At 47.0% G+C, this 17,612-nt stretch overlaps 2 protein-coding genes and 1 long non-coding RNA gene across 5 annotated transcripts in view; 1 reads left to right on the top strand and 2 right to left on the bottom strand.

Annotated features, from left to right (window-relative positions):
- Window positions 1–17,612, top strand: part of LOC148404776 (janus kinase and microtubule-interacting protein 2-like) — a 142,741-nt gene that overhangs the window by 31,748 nt on the left and 93,381 nt on the right. The window lies entirely within an intron of this gene.
- On the bottom strand, window positions 1,620–5,986 carry LOC148404785 (uncharacterized). The gene is made up of 5 exons (XR_015860703.1): window positions 5,758–5,986; window positions 5,557–5,634; window positions 3,822–3,992; window positions 3,621–3,698; window positions 1,620–1,771 (listed from the first exon to the last, which is right to left on the bottom strand). It is a non-coding gene; the product is annotated as an uncharacterized LOC148404785 (long non-coding RNA).
- Window positions 6,996–11,403, bottom strand: LOC148404784 (janus kinase and microtubule-interacting protein 3-like). 3 transcript variants are annotated; one of them, XM_088378352.1, is made up of 11 exons: window positions 11,296–11,403; window positions 9,948–11,064; window positions 9,793–9,863; window positions 9,552–9,656; window positions 9,097–9,407; window positions 8,823–8,885; window positions 8,638–8,736; window positions 8,317–8,556; window positions 8,130–8,189; window positions 7,840–8,073; window positions 6,996–7,760 (listed from the first exon to the last, which is right to left on the bottom strand). In XM_088378352.1, exons 5-9 carry the CDS (start codon window positions 9,163–9,165, stop codon window positions 8,139–8,141), a joined length of 522 nt encoding a protein of 173 aa, XP_088234478.1. In that variant the 5' UTR covers window positions 9,166–9,407; window positions 9,552–9,656; window positions 9,793–9,863; window positions 9,948–11,064; window positions 11,296–11,403; the 3' UTR covers window positions 6,996–7,760; window positions 7,840–8,073; window positions 8,130–8,138. The 3 variants fall into 3 exon arrangements, with proteins under 3 accessions (XP_088234478.1, XP_088234469.1, XP_088234486.1); XM_088378343.1 differs by having other exon boundaries at window positions 7,840–8,189; XM_088378360.1 differs by having other exon boundaries at window positions 7,840–8,189; window positions 8,323–8,556.

The raw sequence follows: 17,612 nt of genomic DNA, 5'->3' as shown, positions 1-17,612 counted from the left end.
TGGTGTTCAATGCGGGATCGTGTTGTTCAGTGCGGCATGGTGTTGTTCAGTGCGGCATGGTGTTGTTCAGTGCGGCATGGTGTTGTTCAGTGCGGCATGGTGTTGTTCAATGCGGGATGGTGTTGTTCAGTGCGGGATGGTGTTGTTCAGTGCAGGATGGTGTTGTTCAGTGCGGCATGGTGTTGTTCAATGCGGCATGGTGTTGTTCAGTGCAGGATGGTGTTGTTCAGTGCGGCATGGTGTTGTTCAATGCGGCATGGTGTTGTTCAATGCGGCATGGTGTTGTTCAGTGCGGCATGGTGTTGTTCAGTGCGGCATGGTGTTGTTCAGTGCGGCATGGTGTTGTTCAGTGCAGCATGGTGTTGTTCAGTGCGGAATGGTGTTGTTCAGTGCGGCATGGTGTTGTTCAGTGCGGCATGGTGTTGTTCAGTGCGGCATGGTGTTGTTCAGTGCGGCATGGTGTTGTTCAGTGCGGGATGGTGTTGTTCAGTGCGGCATGGTGTTGTTCAGTGCGGCATGGTGTTGTTCAGTGCGGCATGGTGTTGTTCAGTGCGGCATGGTGTTGTTCAGTGCGGGATGGTGTTCAATGCGGGATCGTGTTGTTCAGTGCGGCATGGTGTTGTTCAGTGCGGCATGGTGTTGTTCAGTGCGGCATGGTGTTGTTCAGTGCGGCATGGTGTTGTTCATTTCGGCATAATGTTGTTCAGTGCGGCATAATGTTGTTTAGTGCGGCATGGTGTTGTTCAGTGCGGGATGGTGTTGTTCAGTGCGTTATAATGTTGTTCAGTGCGGCATGGTGTTGTTCAGTGCGGCATGGTGTTGTTCAGTGCGGCATGGTGTTGTTCAGTGCGGCATAATGTTGTTCAGTGCGGCATAATGTTGTTCAGTGCGGCATGGTGTTGTTCAGTGCGGGATGGTGTTGTTCAGTGCGGGATGGTGTTGTTCAGTGCGGCATGGTGTTCAATGCGGAATGGTGTTGTTCAGTGCAGGATGGTGTTGTTCAGTGCGGCATGGTGTTGTTCAGTGCGGCATAATGTTGTTCAGTGCGGCATGGTGTTGTTCAGTGCGGCATGGTGTTGTTCAGTGCGGCATAATGTTCAGTGCGGCATAATGTTGTTCAGTGCGGCATGGTGTTGTTCAGTGCGGGATGGTGTTGTTCAGTGCAGGATGGTGTTGTTCAGTGCGGCATGGTGTTCAGTGCGGGATGGTGTCTTTCAGTGCGGCATGGTGTCGTTCAGTGCGGCATGGTGTCTTTCAGTGCGGCATGGTGTCGTTCAGTGAGGCATGGTGTTGTTCAGTGCGGCATGGTGTTATTTAGTGCGGCATGGTGTTGTTCAGTGCGGGATGGTGTTGTTCAGTGTGGCATGGTGTTCAGTGCGGCATGGTGTTGTTCAGTGCGGTATCGTGTTGTTCAGTGCGGTATCGTGTTTCTCAGTGCGGTATCGTGTTGTTCAGTGCAGTATCGTTGTGTTGTTCGTATTGTGTTTTTTTGTTCGTAATGTGTTGTGTTGTTCGTATTGTGTTGTGTTGTTCATATTGTGTTGTTCATATTGTGTTGAGTTGTTCGTATTGTGTTGTGTTGTTCGTATTGTGTTGCCTTTAACACTTAGCCTCTAACACTTAGCCTCTAACACTTAGCCTCTAGCATCTAGAAGGTAAATAAATAGGAAGGAAGGACTCACCGGTGACGTCTTCGCCCACGTCCAAGCGTTGTACTTTGTATTTTCATCCTTCTGACAGTGGAAAACATAGCCAACAAACACCGTGGAACCTAAACGAATGAAAGAAAACTATCATTTGGCCACAACCAACATTCACAGATACAACACAATGTGACGTGCGGGGTTGAGGTTAAAGGTTGAGTGAAGGGCCCTCGTTTTAAACTACTTTTTTGAAAAGGATTGGGAACAAGTAAGACGTATTTAATTTATTTAATGGGAAGTAGTAAGAGCTATTGAATTTAATCTATGTATCATATTCTATTGTATTGTATTCTGTTGTATTCTTTTGGATTGTATTCCCACTAACCCCACTAAAACTTCAGCCCACAAAAACTCGCCTCTGGCGCCTAGCCTCTGGCACTTAGCCTCTAACACTTAGCCTTTAACACTTAGCCTTTAACACTTAGCCTTTAACACTTAGCCTTTAACACTTAGCCTAGAAGGTGAATAAATAGGGTTAAAGGTTGAGTGAAGGGACCTCGTTTTAAACTACTTTTTTGAAAAGGAGTGGGAACAAGTAAGACGTATTTAATTTATTTAATGGGAAGTAGTAAGACTTATTAAATTTATTTAATCTACTTTTCTTCCCAGGCAAAATTTGATGTGCTGCAATTCCAAATTTCCAAAGTGAATGAAGGAATGAAGTCCTTTAAATTATGATTTTGTATAAATACTAGGCATTAACACAAAATCGACGGCACAAAATGGGCAGACTTTACTTGTTTGAAAAGGACTGGTTACAAGACAGACTTTTTTAATTTATTTAATGGGAAGAAGACTTATTTAGTTTAATTGATCTATTTTTGTTCCCTGGCAAAATTCGATTTGCTGCAATTCCAAATTTCCAAAGTGAATGAAGGAAAGAAGTCGTTTAAATTATGATTTTGTTTAAATACTAGGCATAGACACAAAATCTACGGCACAAAATGGGCAGACTTTACTTGTTTGAAGAGGACTGGTTACAAGACAGACTTTTCTGATTTATTTAATGGGAAGAAGACTTATTTAGTTTATTTAATCTATTTTTGTTCCCTGGCAAAATTGGATTTGCTGAAATTGTATTTTGCCAAATCTTGCCTTGAGACCTGATAGGAAGTATTAAACGCTTAGTTAAATCAATACAAGTTGGTAATAAGAGCGAGTAATGTTGGTTGAACCGATGAATGAAGGTTGAAAGCAATTTAAATTATGACTTTGTATAAATACTAGATATTAACAGAACATCTACTGCGCGAAATGGGCAGAGTTTACTTGTTTGAGAAGGAGTGGCTTATTCAAAACTAAGATTTATTTAATCTGTTTGTTCCCAGGCAAAATTGGATGTGATGCAATTCCAAATTTCACCACATGATGGTGCCCAATTTTGACTTCATAGGACATATTAAACACTTAGCTTGTTATTATGTTCAAGGTAATCAGATTTGTTTATTATTCTAATGGCCTCTTCAAAACTATTCTGGATTACTACTTTGGATCTATTCTACATTACTTGGCAACAACATACTCTGTAACAGATTAGGCAGATAATCATATATGTTAACTTGAGAGTGCCCACACTCAATCTACTTATCGTGATGTGTTAAATCAATTACTGTTAGACATTATTTGTCTGATAATCTACCAAATCTTTGAATTGAAGAATTTGTGATTTAATTAATAGCTTGTTCAGGGTAATCAGACTTGTATATAATTCTAATGGCCTTCTTTTGAAAACTATTCTGAATTACAACTTTGGATCTTATATTACTTTGCAACAATCTACTCGGTGACAGATTAGGCAGTATAATCACATATGTTAACTTCAGTGCCCACACTGTATTTATTTATGGTTATTTGTTAAATCAAGTACTGTTAGACATGAAATAGGAAGTGTTTAACATAAATGTTATGGCTACTCACCATTGTAGCTCGCTCCTGGTCAATGATACGAGCCTCTTCTTGCAGTGGAAAACTTGCAGCCAACAAACACCGTGGAACCTAAAGGAATGAAATTAAACATTAACATTTCGCCTCGACCAATTTTCACACGTACAACGCAACGCGGCTACACTTCTGCTATTACAAACGTAAATCTCCTTAAACACAATGAGTGTTACTTACCGTGTACGCTCTAGACGGTCCAGTTGCAAGCAGAAAATAAAGATATTTCCGTTGATAATCGTCGCTGCTCAGTGGCTCACGGCCATCGCGCCAACAGATTTGAATTTTGGCGGAGGTTCGGGCAATTACGTCATATCCGCGGCACATGACTGCGACGTAATACCCGCTTATCTGAAACGGCAGTTAAAAGTAGAGTTACATCAAGTTTTCTTGGAACCTAAACGAATGAAAGAAAACTATCATTTGGCCACAACCAACATTCACAGATACAACACAACGTGCGGGGTTGAGGTTAAAGATTGAGTGAAGGGCCCTCGTTTTAAACTACTGTTTTGAAAAGGAGTGGGAACAAGTAAGACGTATTTAATTTATTTAATGGGAAGTAGTAAGACTTATTAAATTTATTTAATCTACTTTTCTTCCCAGGCAAAATTTGATGTGCTGCAATTCCAAATTTCCAAAGTGAATGAAGGAATGAAGTCCTTTAAATTATGATTTTGTATAAATACTAGGCATTAACACAAAATCGACGGCACAAAATGGGCAGACTTTACTTGTTTGAAAAGGACTGGTTACAAGACAGACTTTTTTAATTTATTTAATGGGAAGAAGACTTATTTAGTTTAATTGATCTATTTTTGTTCCCTGGCAAAATTCGATTTGCTGCAATTCCAAATTTCCAAAGTGAATGAAGGAAAGAAGTCGTTTAAATTATGATTTTGTTTAAATACTAGGCATAGACACAAAATCTACGGCACAAAATGGGCAGACTTTACTTGTTTGAAGAGGACTGGTTACAAGACAGACTTTTCTGATTTATTTAATGGGAAGAAGACTTATTTAGTTTATTTAATCTATTTTTGTTCCCTGGCAAAATTGGATTTGCTGAAACTGTATTTTGCCAAATCTTGCCTTGAGACCTGATAGGAAGTATTAAACGCTTAGTTAAATCAATACAAGTTGGTAATAAGAGCGAGTAATGTTGGTTGAACCGATGAATGAAGGTTGAAAGCAATTTAAATTATGACTTTGTATAAATACTAGATATTAACAGAACATCTACTGCGCGAAATGGGCAGAGTTTACTTGTTTGAGAAGGAGTGGCTTATTCAAAACTAAGATTTATTTAATCTGTTTGTTCCCAGGCAAAATTGGATGTGATGCAATTCCAAATTTCACCACATGATGGTGCCCAATTTTGACTTCATAGGACATATTAAACACTTAGCTTGTTATTATGTTCAAGGTAATCAGATTTGTTTATTATTCTAATGGCCTCTTCAAAACTATTCTGGATTACTACTTTGGATCTATTCTACATTACTTGGCAACAACATACTCTGTAACAGATTAGGCAGTATAATCATATATGTTAACTTGAGAGTGCCCACACTCAATCTACTTATCGTGATGTGTTAAATCAATTACTGTTAGACATTATTTGTCTGATAATCTACCAAATCTTTGAATTGAAGAATTTGTGATTTAATTAATAGCTTGTTCAGGGTAATCAGACTTGTATATAATTCTAATGGCCTTCTTTTGAAAACTATTCTGAATTACAACTTTGGATCTTATATTACTTTGCAACAATCTACTCGGTGACAGATTAGGCAGTATAATCACATATGTTAACTTCAGTGCCCACACTGTATTTATTTATGGTTATTTGTTAAATCAAGTACTGTTAGACATGAAATAGGAAGTGTTTAACATAAATGTTATGGCTACTCACCATTGTAGCTCGCTCCTGGTCAATGATATGAGCCTCTTCTTGCAGTGGAAAACTTGCAGCCAACAAACACCGTGGAACCTAAAGGAATGAAATTAAACATTAACATTTCGCCTGGACCAACATTCACACGTACAACGCAACGCGGCTACACTTCTGCTATTACAAACGTAAATCTCCTTAAACACAACGAGTGTTACTTACCGTGTACGCTCTAGGCAAAATTGGATGTGATGCAATTCCAAATCTATCTGAAACGGCAGTTAAAAGTAGAGTTACATCAAGTTTTCTTTTTTAATCAACACAATCATTTACAACCGTTGACCAGAAAGAATCGTCGAAATTCGACGTCCCCCACAAACGCCACGCTCACTCGCTTTTCAGGGCAACAAAAGTACTTCTTTTTAAAAACGATGAGTTGTACTTACCGTGTACGCTCTGGACGGTCCAGTTGCAAGCAGAAAATAAAAATATTTCTCTTGTTAGTCGTATGTTACCATCCGCTGTGTCTTTGTCAACATCGCCGCCATTTTCCTACTTCCTGCTGCGAGCCACGCCCACGGATTTAAATTTGGGCGGAAGCTCTTTCCATTGGCGTCGTTTTCGCGTATAGCAAATCCGATTGGTTGGGAAGGGGGCACGGTTATGCAGCCGAGGGGTCCTGTGATCGGTGGGATGTAAAGTAGGCGTCGACGTCACGTCCGCGTCACGTGACCACGACGTGGCAGACGTCATATAGCAACCGCTGTTTTGTTTAGTAGACTTACAGTTGTTATGCATTGACATAATGGCGCACACACCAAATAGATTTAAATAAATTAAATAATTCTTCTGCCCACTCCCTTTTAAACAAGTTAACTCTGCCCACGTCCATTGACGTCTTGTCTGCGTCACGTGACCACGACGTAGCGACGTCATATAGTAACCGCTGTTTTGATCAGTAGACTTAGTTATTATGCGTTGACATAATGGCGCACTGGTTAGCATGGCCACCTCTTAAGCATGATGTTGCGGGTTCGACGCCTGATCAATGTTAGCATGGAGTGAGCTGAAGTGCATGGCGCTGAAGATTTGAATCTTTGAAATGCGCTGAGGTCTGACATATCAGGCAGAATGGTTTGCCATCACGTTCAACAAAAAATAGAAACTTTCCCACTCTGATTAAAACGTCCTGTGTTCATCTACGTATTTTCGTTTTGCTGTGCATCTTTTCCCTGCCATTTCGAGAGCCCAATTGACACTCATAGTTTAAAGAAATGTGTTTGCCCATCCTACTTTGTGGAATTTCACCACATGCGCTTTTGACCAAAATACCAAACCGAACTCAAGTGAAGCCAACACGCACAACCCCCCCCCCCCCACACACACACACACAAATGTTGATATGAACATAAAAGAGCCGCATGCGGTTCGGGAGTTGCGGCTTGGCCAAACCTGTACTATACAACTTTATTTGTATAAAATTTTCACAACAGCTGTCACACAAACAAAGCGGGAAAAACCGAAGACGTGCGTGTTCCGCCCACGCTGGATTTATTTGCACCTTTGAAAAGACACCGTATTGCCGCAGATGTGGCAAAGAGTACTTTTGGGCATCTGAGACGGAAGGATGTCCAAAGCATCACGTCACCTGCTCTGGTAGGCATGGTGGTGGGACGTTGAGGTCGACCGCTTTGGGGTTGGCTGAATCTTTGATCGCAGGATGCCACACACTTGAAGACAGAAGCAGAAAAGCAGAGCTAAATGCAAAATGTACTCACCGGTGACTCCAATTTTTTTCCCCCCTGAAGAAACAGCTGGACGGGTGGCCCCGGCTGGCCAGTGGGACTCTTGTTATTCTGACCCTTTTTAGTGCGCGTTTGGGGCAACAACCGTTTTTTGTGGCGCTCTTTTCTGGTTCAAAAGTGCCCTGCATGTGAATTTGCTTTTCCTGCCTTCTGATTGGATGAGCGCCGGTGTGACGCGGTGCCTCTGTCACCGTGGCGGGGGGTATACGTTGGCATCGGAGCGTCTGCCAACGTCTGAGACCGGCTGGCAGTGTATCGGAGGTGTCGAGTGCGGTGCCGATGGAGCTCACTCACCAGCTGGTGTTAGGGCCACAGAATGAAGGCCAAGGAGAAGAATAGAAAGAGAAACAGAAACTTCTCCTCCAATTGTTTGATTTGTCTCTTCTGAGCTTCGATGAATTCTTTCAGCTCTTTGTTCCTCTAGGACGGACAAATGGAAAGTGGCATTCAAAAGCCAGTAAGCGTGCAAGTAAGTGCCGGGCTGGCTTTGGGCCCTTACCTGTTGCGCGCTGTGCAGCAGATCCATTCTCTCTTGGAGGATGCAAGCGTCGCGCTCCCTCAACTCGCACATCAGGGCTCGCTTCCATTGGTCCACGTAGCTCCTAAGCTCTTCTCTCTGATCCGCCGTCAGCACGTCATTCACGCCAGCGTGGCTGGCTTTTTCGCCGTCCGTGGCGGGGCAGTCCCGCTGCGGTAGCGCCTCGTACAACATGGCCTCCAGCTCCAGGATCCTCTGGGCCGCAATCCTCGTCCATCAGTGGTCCGGCGGGAGATTTGAGGGCGGCTTACCTTATGAGCCTAGTCCATGGAACACTTCCTGAAGTCCAACTCTTCATCCAGGTAGCCCTTCTGCTTGCAGAACATAGAAGAGCCCAAAGGCACAGCGTCAACAAGCTTCTTTCAGCGCAAAGCCTTCCAAAAGTCACATTTGAGCCGCCGAGTCTCGTGGAGTGCGAACATATGGAGTTCGACATACACTTACGGCGTTATAGCCCAGGATGTCCAGCTTCTTCATCAGATCACTGATGACGATGTCCGGGGGAAAGGCGCAAGGAGCAATGTAAGGTGTTCTGGGACCTCGGGTTAAGGTTAGGGTTGCGAGGGACGCCTTACGTACGCTCACGCCCTCGGCCTCGCAGTAGATCTGCAAAGGGCTGAGGCCGTCTGGGAAACGGACTTGCAGAAACTTCAAGACGGGGGAGCGCCACTCCCTCTCCTGAAAGGCAGAGGCATGCATCCGTCCGTCCGTCCGTCCGTCACATCTCTGGCCTCAACACGCTTGTGCGAGTCTTCCCACCTCCAGCTCCAGGATGCGGAACTCAAGCAGTTCGTTTTGGTCTCGGATATCCTGGATGTGCTCTTTCAGACGCGCTTCTTCCGCCTCCATCCGCCTGACCTGAAAAGACAGTCAGACCTCATCTGCGGGGCTTCCCGACGGGTGTGACGCCAAGCGACTCCGCCCAGCGCCTTTCTTTCCGTCACCTTTTCGGCCAACTGCTGATTGCTCTGACGCAGCAGCTGCTTCTCCTCCACCCACTTGACATTCTAGAAGAGACAAACGCGTGGACAGCTTTGGAATGTTGTGTCATTTTCATCCACAAATTCTTTGGTTGACTGGAAAATGACATTTGCTTTTCTCCGCATTTTCCCAGCCACATTCGGGGGGGGGGGTTGGTCCAGTAATGCCAGACGAATGAGTGACTGAAGAATGTAGCTATTTTGTCTGAGAAAAAGGTGTGCTCATTGATGAGCTTACCTGTCCTTGTTGCTTCAGCGCTGACTCCAGATCTGCTACTCTGCTTTGATAGTGACCCATTTCTACCATCAGCTTTTCTCTGGTCTGAAAGGAGGAGGAGGGAGGCTCCTCCTCCTCCTTTCAGACCAGAGAACACCCGAGGCTGGGTGAGAACGGGGAGGCTGCGACCCGGCCGGGGGTTGCGGGAAGGGGCGCCACCTTGATCTCCTTCTCGGCGTCGTAGTCCCCTTCGCTGGTCTGGGCTAGCAGAGCGTAGGCTCGTTGCAGCGCTTGATATTCTTGCGTCAGCTGGCGGTAGCGAAGCTCCGCCTCTTCATGCACACACCAATGCAACACAGCACTAGTACCAGAATCAGTCAGACCGGCGACAAAGCACCCGCGACGCAAAGACGAGTCCGATTCCAGGCTGAAGAGGAATGTTTGGTGCCAATACGCTGGCAGAAATGGCGGGCTACCTCTTCGGGTTCCGTGTCGGGGGTTCTGTCGGTGTGAAAAGACAAGGACGATCCGTCCGAGTCCACCAACACGTCTTCGTCGTAGCCGTAAAATGTTTCGATGACCTGCGGGTGCGGAAGCAAACATCTCTCTGAACAAACTGAAGCGACACCTCACGATGAATCGACGAGAGGAACGATAGCGAGAAAAAGGCCATTTCATCTTGCGCAACACCAAGCAGCCGCAAACAAACAGACTCACCTTGCAGGACCTCACGCTTTGTTCCTCCTCAGAGATTCTCGACGTCGGTATCGTAGCAGCAAATCTCTCTCCTGTCGACACAAATAATCCGCCTTTGAGATTCTTTGGATGCAAAGGGAACGAACGGCTCCGGCGCAGAAACAAACGCGACTCACAATGACATTTCTGACATGAGCTCCTGTCTCCAGAGCCTGAAAAACACGTCACCGGCGATGATTGGAGGGACGCTCGTCTTTTCCAAAAGTGACAACTACAGGGTGTGTCAGGGTTTTCCAGATTATCTTTATCGTATCATTATGTTGCTTTGACTTTGACTGCAACCTGTAATAAATAATATTATTTATCCCTTATTTATCCCTATCGCTTATCCCTTCCTACACAAAGTCGTAAAACACCCCTTGCTATGTTTTGACTAGAGGTCAAGGGCTTCCTCTATTCAATCCACTCTTACACCCACCCTGTTTCTCTTAATTAAAATGCTCGTGCAGGAGCCGAGAGTCAGACTTCATTCGTACAACGGATGGACTCTCCACCTGCAGGTGTCCAAAAGAACTTACTTGTCTCCCGTGTGGTTCTTGCAAAATAAGTTGGAGCGAGCGCAACTCTAACAGGGTGCATTTTGCCACTAGCTGCCTACGGACAATGATGTCGCGCTCGCGGCTCATGGTTGACGGGCTGAGCAGCCGGGCAAGTCCGTCGTTTTCAGCGCACAGCGAGTGGCAAAGGCGCTGACAAAACGGGAGCTTTGAGCTGCTGAAAACGGCAAAACAAGTCTAAAGCGTGTTCAAACGCGTGCGCACAATGCTCCTGCTTGAAAGGTCGGAATTTAAGGGGCCAATTTTTTGGATGGCGGCCGCCGGCCAAGCTTTGGACGGAAAAGGTTTCCTGGCGACAGCGAGCGAGCGTGGCGCTGCCGTACGTGCACCGAGTCGCCTGCCTGAAGACCTTGGACAAGTCGTCGATGATGTGCCGCTGCTCCACAACTTGAAGGAACTCCATTTCACCGTCCTGCTGGCCGCAACCGCGGTCCAGGTCATTGAGCGAACTAGGCCTTCTCTGTGGAACACAAATGCAGTGGACTCTGTTGGCACGCCGCCGTTGTCCGCGTCGACTTACCAAGCTTGCCATCTCCTCGTTCTCCTGGGTGACAAAGCGCACTTTGTTTTCAAGGCGACACAGCACCAGCGAGAGTTCTTCGTTCTTCCTGCTCAGGCGTTTGTTTTTGTACAGGAGTGGCAGAAACTGGCTTTCTGTTTCTCTCAGTCGCTTTAGCTGCAAGCATGAAGTGCGGGATGTGAAAGACGCACAACACGCGGGCCAGAACGTATCCATTCCTTTTGCATCGGTTTGAACGGAATCGTGGCTTTGGCTCCCAACAAAAGACATCTACCAGGCAACCGACTCGACGCGCCGCTCAACTAATAAGCAAGCGCAATGGGTGCCTCGCTGGATGGCGCGCATCAAACGTAGCGCAAACCTTCAAGCGTGCCGTCAATAAATTACCAGTTCATTGCGCTCTTCAGAAAGCAGGGCGTTTCGATCCTCCAGGTTCCTGATGACTGCGCTGAGCTCAGCGATTTTCAGATGAAACCGTCGCGTGTCCCGATCCTCCTGAGACTGAAAACGCCCCGCAACACACACACACAAGCACTCGTTCAAAGTTCAAAACTGTTTTTGTGCTACCTTCCTCCAGCAACGAACTAAGTCATGCGTACTGCAAGTGTGTGATGAGGTGGCTTACGCAATGAAGAGGATTGCTAGTAGCGGCGTTGACCCCACTTCCAGGGTAGTTTAGGCCCGCCCTTTGGGAATCCCTCAGGGCAGCGATCTGCTGCTCGGCAGCCTGAGTCTGCAGCTGAAGGCGGTGGACGTGGCCGGCCCCAGGGCTTCATCCAAAACACTAACCGCTCTGTCTTTCAGCTTGATCTCATCCGTCTGGATGTACAAACGGGGAGCGCTCAGGCAGGCGGGCAAACTCATTTGCCAGAATTGTGACAAAAACAAAGAGAGCAACCGGCCAATTTTTTTTCTTGAATCGACTAGAACACCTTTGCTGTGACAAAAGCGAAGCGAGCAACCGGACATTTTCTTCTTGTGAAATAGAATAGAATAGAATGCCTTAGGTGTCATTGCACTGCAGGTATACAACGAAATTGGGAACATAGCCACGCACCGCGCATCTGATCAGTCCTACCAGTCGGCGGATCTCCCTCTCGCAGTCTCTCTTGGTTCGGCTCAGCTCCTCCCGATGCTGGTGATGAGCCGATCGGAGCTCGGCCGCTCGGGACTGCCAGGCCTGCTGGGCCGCTGCCAGGGCTTCTTCCGCGCTCCTGGTGGAGGCGACACCGCTCGGTCTCCCGACACCGCCGCGTCTCCTCCACCTCCGCCAGCAAAGCGCCCCCCCTCCTCACCTGAGCAGACATTGCGCCACACCGGGCCGTTGAGACCGCAACGGAGCGCCGCGACGCTTACTGGGGACAAGCTACACAATACGGTAGCGGCCGCATCGAAGCCCGACGTGGCGTGCGGATAGTCAGACACGGATAGAGCGGATCACCTTGTCCATGGAGCCGTCCCTCAGGCTGAGGACCAAGGCATTCAGTCGCTGGATCTCTCCATCTTTGATTTTGATCACTCTCATCAGCTCCATTTCATGCTGCCGCAGTAATGTCTCCCTGGTAATGGCTAACTCTTTCTGCTTCTCCTCATGGAGTTTGCTTTTGAGTTCCGTCATGGCGGCGGTGGCACGGTGGTGCTCCGCCCGCAGGTCCTGACTTCTCTCTCTCTCCAGACAGCTGACCTGACATGACTTAGACTTAGACTTAGACAAACTTTATTGTCATCTTGTCTGCACATGGTGCATACAAAACGAAATTCCGTTGCATACGTCTTACAACAAAGTAGTGATATTGCAGTTGAATAGAAGTAACATATCCTATGAAAATATATATATATACATATACTATATATATAAATATATATATATATAAAAAATAAGTATAAAGTGCAGCAGTGATAATTATGCAATAGTGCAAGTAGGCAAAACAGTATTCAAGAGTGTGCAGAGGAATGCTAAACCATGTATTAAACTTCTATTTAAAGGGTTTATACAAGTTCAGTAAAGTTGGTAGTGCGAGATAGTGCAAGATAGAGGTCCGTAGTGTCATAAAGTACAGTTCTGTGAATGTGTGATGCAGAGTTCAGTTTAGAGCTCAACAGTTCTAGTGTTCAACAGTCTGATGACAGCAGGGAAAAAGCTGTTGCAGAACCTGGTGGACCTGCAGCGGATGCTGCAAACCTCTTCCCAGAGGGCAGCAGGGAGAACAGTCCATGGTGGGGGTGTGATGGGTCATTGATGATGTTACGGGCACGGGACATGCAGCGCTGAGATGAAATGTCCTGAATGGAGGGAAGAGGAGCCCCTATGATCCTCTCTGCTGTCCTCACCACTCTCCTCACGTTCTTCCAATCGGAGGCGGTGCAGCCTCCACACCACACAGAGAGACAGCTTGTCAGAATGCTCTCTATGGTGCTCCTGTAGAACGTCCTCATGATGGGTGGGGGCAGGCTCCTCATCCTCCGCTGTAAGTACAAGCGCTTCTGTGCCCTCTTGACCAGTGCCGTAGTGTTCATAGTCCAGGTGAGGTCTTCTGTGATGTGGACCCCCAGGAATTTGGTGGTGCTGACCACCTCCACAGCTGAGCTGTTGATGATCAGTGGAGCGTGGTGAGGCTGTTTTTTCCTGAAGTCGACGATGATCTCCTTCATCTTCTCCTCATTCAGGATCAGGCTGTTTTCTCTGCACCAGCCCACCAGCTGCTCCACCTCCTCTCTGTAGTCCAGGTCGTTGTTGTCTCTGATGAGCCCCACCACCGTTGTGTCGTCTGCTGACTTCACGATGTGATTGGTGGTGAACCTCAGGACGCAGTCGTGTGTCATCAGGGTGAACAGCAGGGGGCTCAGGACGCAGCCCTGAAGGGAGCCTGTGCTGAGGGTGATGACATCAGAGGTGTTCTGTCCGACCCGGACTGACTGAGGTCTGTTGCTGAGGAAGTCTAGCAGCCAGTTGCGAAGGGGGGTGTTGAAGCCCAGGTGTTCCAATTTTCCTACCAGATGCTGTGGGATGATGGTGTTAAACGCTGAGCTGAAGTCCAGGAACAGCCTCCGCACATGGGTGTTCTTCTCCTCCAGGTGAGCCAGGCTCAGGTGAAGAACGGAGGAGATGGCGTCCTGAGTGGAGCGGTTTTGCCCGTCGGCAAACTGGAACGGGTCAAATAATAGGGGGAGTCTGGAAACGATGTGACCTTTAAGCAGCCTTTCGAAGCACTTCATCATAACCGGAGTCAGTGCAACAGGCCGGTAATCATTAAATGAGGTGATTTGAGGTTTCTTCGGCACCGGAATGATGGAGGCAGTCTTAAAGCACGCCGGCACTGTGGCTTGGCCCAGCGAGGTGTTAAAAATGTCTGTGATGACCCCAGCCAGATGACTTGCACATTCCCTGAACACACGCCCAGGAATGTTGTCGGGGCCAGGGGCCTTACAGGGGTTGACTCTCCTCAGGGTCTTCAACACATCGGCGGAGTCAAGGCAGAGTACCTCCTCTTCCTGATGGGGGACAGTTTTAACTGCTGGAGTGCCGTTTAGTGCCTCGAACCTCCCAAAGAAGTTATTTAGACCATTTAGAAAGTCAGCATCAACTACACCCACCGGGGGGGGGGGGGGGGGGGGAGAGTGAGTTGTAGTCTGTAATCGCCCGTATGCCTTGCCACATACTCCTGATGTTTTTGACGTCGTGGAAACGATCCTGAAATTTTCGACTGCGGTCTCGCTTCGCTATCCTGATGGCACGGTTCAAGTTGGCTCTCGCTGTCCTCAGTGTCTCCTTGTCGCCAGACTTGAAGGCAGAGTTCCGCGCTCGTAGCGTTTGACGTACCTCCTCAGTCATCCAGGGTCGTTGGTTGCCCCGGGTGATGATATTCTTAGTGGTGCTGACGTCCTCGGTGCATTTGTTGATGTAGGCTGACACAGTCATGGCACACGCATGTCTAATCTACATCGGGAAAACTGGGAGGGAGGGAGGGAGGCAGGCAGGGAGGCAGGCAGGGAGGCAGGCAGTGTCTGTCTGTTGAGGTTTTCACCTTGTTCTTCTCCTGCTGAAGTTCTAACTGGACGTCCATCAGTTTGGTTCTCAGCTCGTCATTGGCGGCCTGAAGGGTGTCCGTTCGCTCCGCCTTGGCCCGCCCTGCCGGAGCTCGTTTGGACATCTCTTACTCGAGTCTCGCCCGGTCGTCAGTCAGAGATCACAACATTTGTACCTGGAGAGCACAAACGCAGCGCTGTTTTCCACTGGCTTCGAACTCAACTTCAATCGGTACCATAACTTACAACATCATAAACATAGAACTAGCTTGACTTATTCATTGAATAAATGCATTTGGTTCTTCAAAACTGCATCACGCAACATAGCGTGACCGAGACGGCCGTTATCCACCTGCGTGAAGTTATTTGGTGAAATGAATGAGATGTTTAAGACACCATCGTTCTGTCTCTATGTAGATGAAGGGAAATAATCGATTGCTGAAGGTCCAAAGGTGTTGTGATAAACAAATAAACATATTAGTGATTAGTGACATATTTGTGATAAACATATTAGGCAGGATAATCACATATGTTAACGTGACTGCCCACACTGTATTTATTTATGGTTATTTGTTAAATTGAGTACTGTTAGACATGAAATAGGAAGTGTTTAACATAAATGGAAGACGAAAGGGGTACTCACCATTGTAGCTCCTGCTGGTCAATGATACGAGCCTCTTCTTGCAGTGGAAAACATACAGCCAACAAACACCGTGGAACCTAAAGGAATGAAATTAAACATTAACATTTAGCCTCAACCAACATTCACAGATACAACGCAACGCAAACTACACAAACGTAAATCTTTTTAAACACAATGAGTTGTACTTACCGTGTACGCTCTAGACGGTTCACTTGCAAGCAGAAAATAAAGATATTTCTGTTGATAATCGTCGTGTTTGTATCCGGTGTCTCGCTCAAGGCCATTGCGCCCACAGATTTGAATTTTGGCGAGAGTTCAGCCTATTGACGTCATTTCCGCGGTGTAATACCCGCATATCTGAAACGGCAAAGTTAAGAGTAGAGTTAAATAAAGTTTTTAGTCAACGCAATAATTTACAACCGTTGACCAGTCGAAATAATCGTCGAAATTTGGCGTCTGTGGCTGGAAGCAGACGCCGAGTTCGACATTCCTCCCAAACGCCACACTCCCTCGCTTTTCAGGGCTAAAAAAAAACAGTTGTAATTACCTTGTACGCTCTAGACGGTCAAGTTGCAAGCTGAAAACAAAAATATTTGCCTTGTTAGTCATCGTGTTACTAACCGCTGTGTCTTGTTTGCCAGAATTGCCGCTTTCCTACTTCCTGTTGCAAGCCACGCCCACGGATTATAATTTTGCCGTGAGTTCCGCCTATTGACATCATGTCCGCGTCACATGACTGCGACGTAATATTATCTAAAACTGTTTGTGCGGTATTGTGTTGTTCTGTGCGGTATTGTGTTATTCTGTGCGGCGTCGTGTTGTTCTGTGCGGCGTCGTGTTGTTCAGTGCGACGTCGTGTTGTTCAGTGCGGCATGGTGTTGTTCAGTGCGGCATGGTGTTGTTCAGTGCGGCATGTTGTTGTTCAGTGCGGCATAATGTTGTTCAGTGCCGCATAATGTTGTTCAGTGCGGCATGGTGTTGTTCAGTGCGGCATGGTGTTGTTCAGTGCGGCATGGTGTTGTTCAGTGCGGCATAATGTTGTTCAGTGCGCCATAATGTTGTTCAGTGCGGCATGGTGTTGTTCAGTGCGGGATGGTGTTGTTCAGTGCAGGATGGTGTTGTTCAGTGCGGCATGGTGTTGTTCAATGCGGCATGGTGTTGTTCAGTGCGGCATAATGTTGTTCATTGCGGCATGGTGTTGTTCATTGCGGCATGGTGTTGTTCAGTGCGGCATGGTGTTGTTCAGTGCGGCATGGTGTTGTTCAGTGCGGCATGGTGTTGTTCAGTGCAGGGTGGTGTTGTTCAGTGCAGGATGGTGTTGTTCAGTGCAGGATGGTGTTGTTCAGTGCGGCATGGTGTTGTTCAATGCAGGATTGTGTTGTTCAGTGCAGCATAATGTTGTTCAGTGCAGCATGGTGTTGTTCAGTGCGGGATGGTGTTGTTCAGTGCAGGATGGTGTTGTTCAATGCGGCATGGTGTTGTTCAGTGCGGGATGGTGTTGTTCATTGCGGCATGGTGTTGTTCAGTGCGGGATGGTGTTGTTCATTGCGGCATGGTGTTGTTCAGTGCGGCATGGTGTTGTTCAGTGCGGCATGGTGTTGTTCAGTGCGGCATGGTGTTGTTCAGTGCGGCATAATGTTGTTCAGTGCGGCATGGTGTTGTTCAGTGCAGGATGGTGTTGTTCAGTGCGGCATGGTGTTGTTCAATGCAGGATCGTGTTGTTCAGTGCAGCATAATGTTGTTCAGTGCAGCATGGTGTTGTTCAGTGCGGCATGGTGTTGTTCAATGCGGCATGGTGTTGTTCACTGCGGGATGGTGTTGTTCAATGCGGGATCGTGTTGTTCAGTGCGGCATAATGTTGTTCAGTGCGGCATGGTGTTGTTCAGTGCGGCATGGTGTTGTTCAGTGCGACATAATGTTTTTTAGTGCGGCATAATGTTGTTCAGTGCGGCATAATGTTGTTCAGTGCGGCATGGTGTTGTTCAGTGCGGCATGGTGTTGTTCAGTGCGGCATGGTGTTGTTCAGTGCAGGATG

This window comes from Syngnathus floridae, chromosome 1 (assembly GCF_059516105.1).
Source record: "Syngnathus floridae isolate MCC-2025c chromosome 1, RoL_Sflo_1.0, whole genome shotgun sequence".
NCBI lineage: Eukaryota > Metazoa > Chordata > Actinopteri > Syngnathiformes > Syngnathidae > Syngnathus > Syngnathus floridae.
The sequence above is the reverse complement of the archived record's forward strand: the minus strand, read 5'-3'. Positions and strand labels throughout refer to the sequence as shown.